We start from the raw sequence: 353 nt of genomic DNA on the forward strand, positions 1-353 counted from the left end.
GAAGTCCTGCAGGACTCGGAGCTGGTAGTCGGTGAAGCGCGTGCGGGAGGACCGCTTGCTCCCCCAGTACTCCTGCTTCTGCGGCTCCGGGGAAGGGGGCCGCGAGTCGATCTTCAGCTCCTCCAGGCTGGTGATGGGCGGATTGCTGAAGTTGTACGGGGAGTCCTTGTTGCGCTGGCGCTCTTTGAAGAGAGTGTTTCTGAACCAGTGCTTGATCACCTTCTGGGGCAATCCGGACTTGTCCGCCATCTCCTTGATCTGCTCCTCACTGGGGGAGTTGTTGATGTCGAAGTACTGCCGCAGGACGCGCAGCTGGTCGTCGGTGATCCGCGTGCGCGGCCTCTTGTTCTGCT

At 61.2% G+C, this 353-nt stretch overlaps 1 protein-coding gene across 1 annotated transcript in view; it reads right to left on the minus strand.

Moving 5' to 3' along the window:
• Positions 1-348, minus strand: part of LOC104545828 (zinc finger homeobox protein 3-like) — a gene marked incomplete at both ends in the record, with an annotated part of 5,245 nt that extends 4,897 nt beyond the window's left edge. Inside the window, 1 exon segment of the mRNA XM_010191052.1 lies at positions 2-348. Coding sequence (XP_010189354.1) covers positions 2-348 — 347 coding nt within the window.
• Between the last annotated feature and the right edge of the window lie 5 nt (positions 349-353).

Source organism: Mesitornis unicolor, unplaced genomic scaffold (assembly GCF_000695765.1).
Source record: "Mesitornis unicolor isolate BGI_N332 unplaced genomic scaffold, ASM69576v1 scaffold32478, whole genome shotgun sequence".
NCBI classification, from domain to species: Eukaryota; Metazoa; Chordata; class Aves; order Mesitornithiformes; family Mesitornithidae; genus Mesitornis; species Mesitornis unicolor.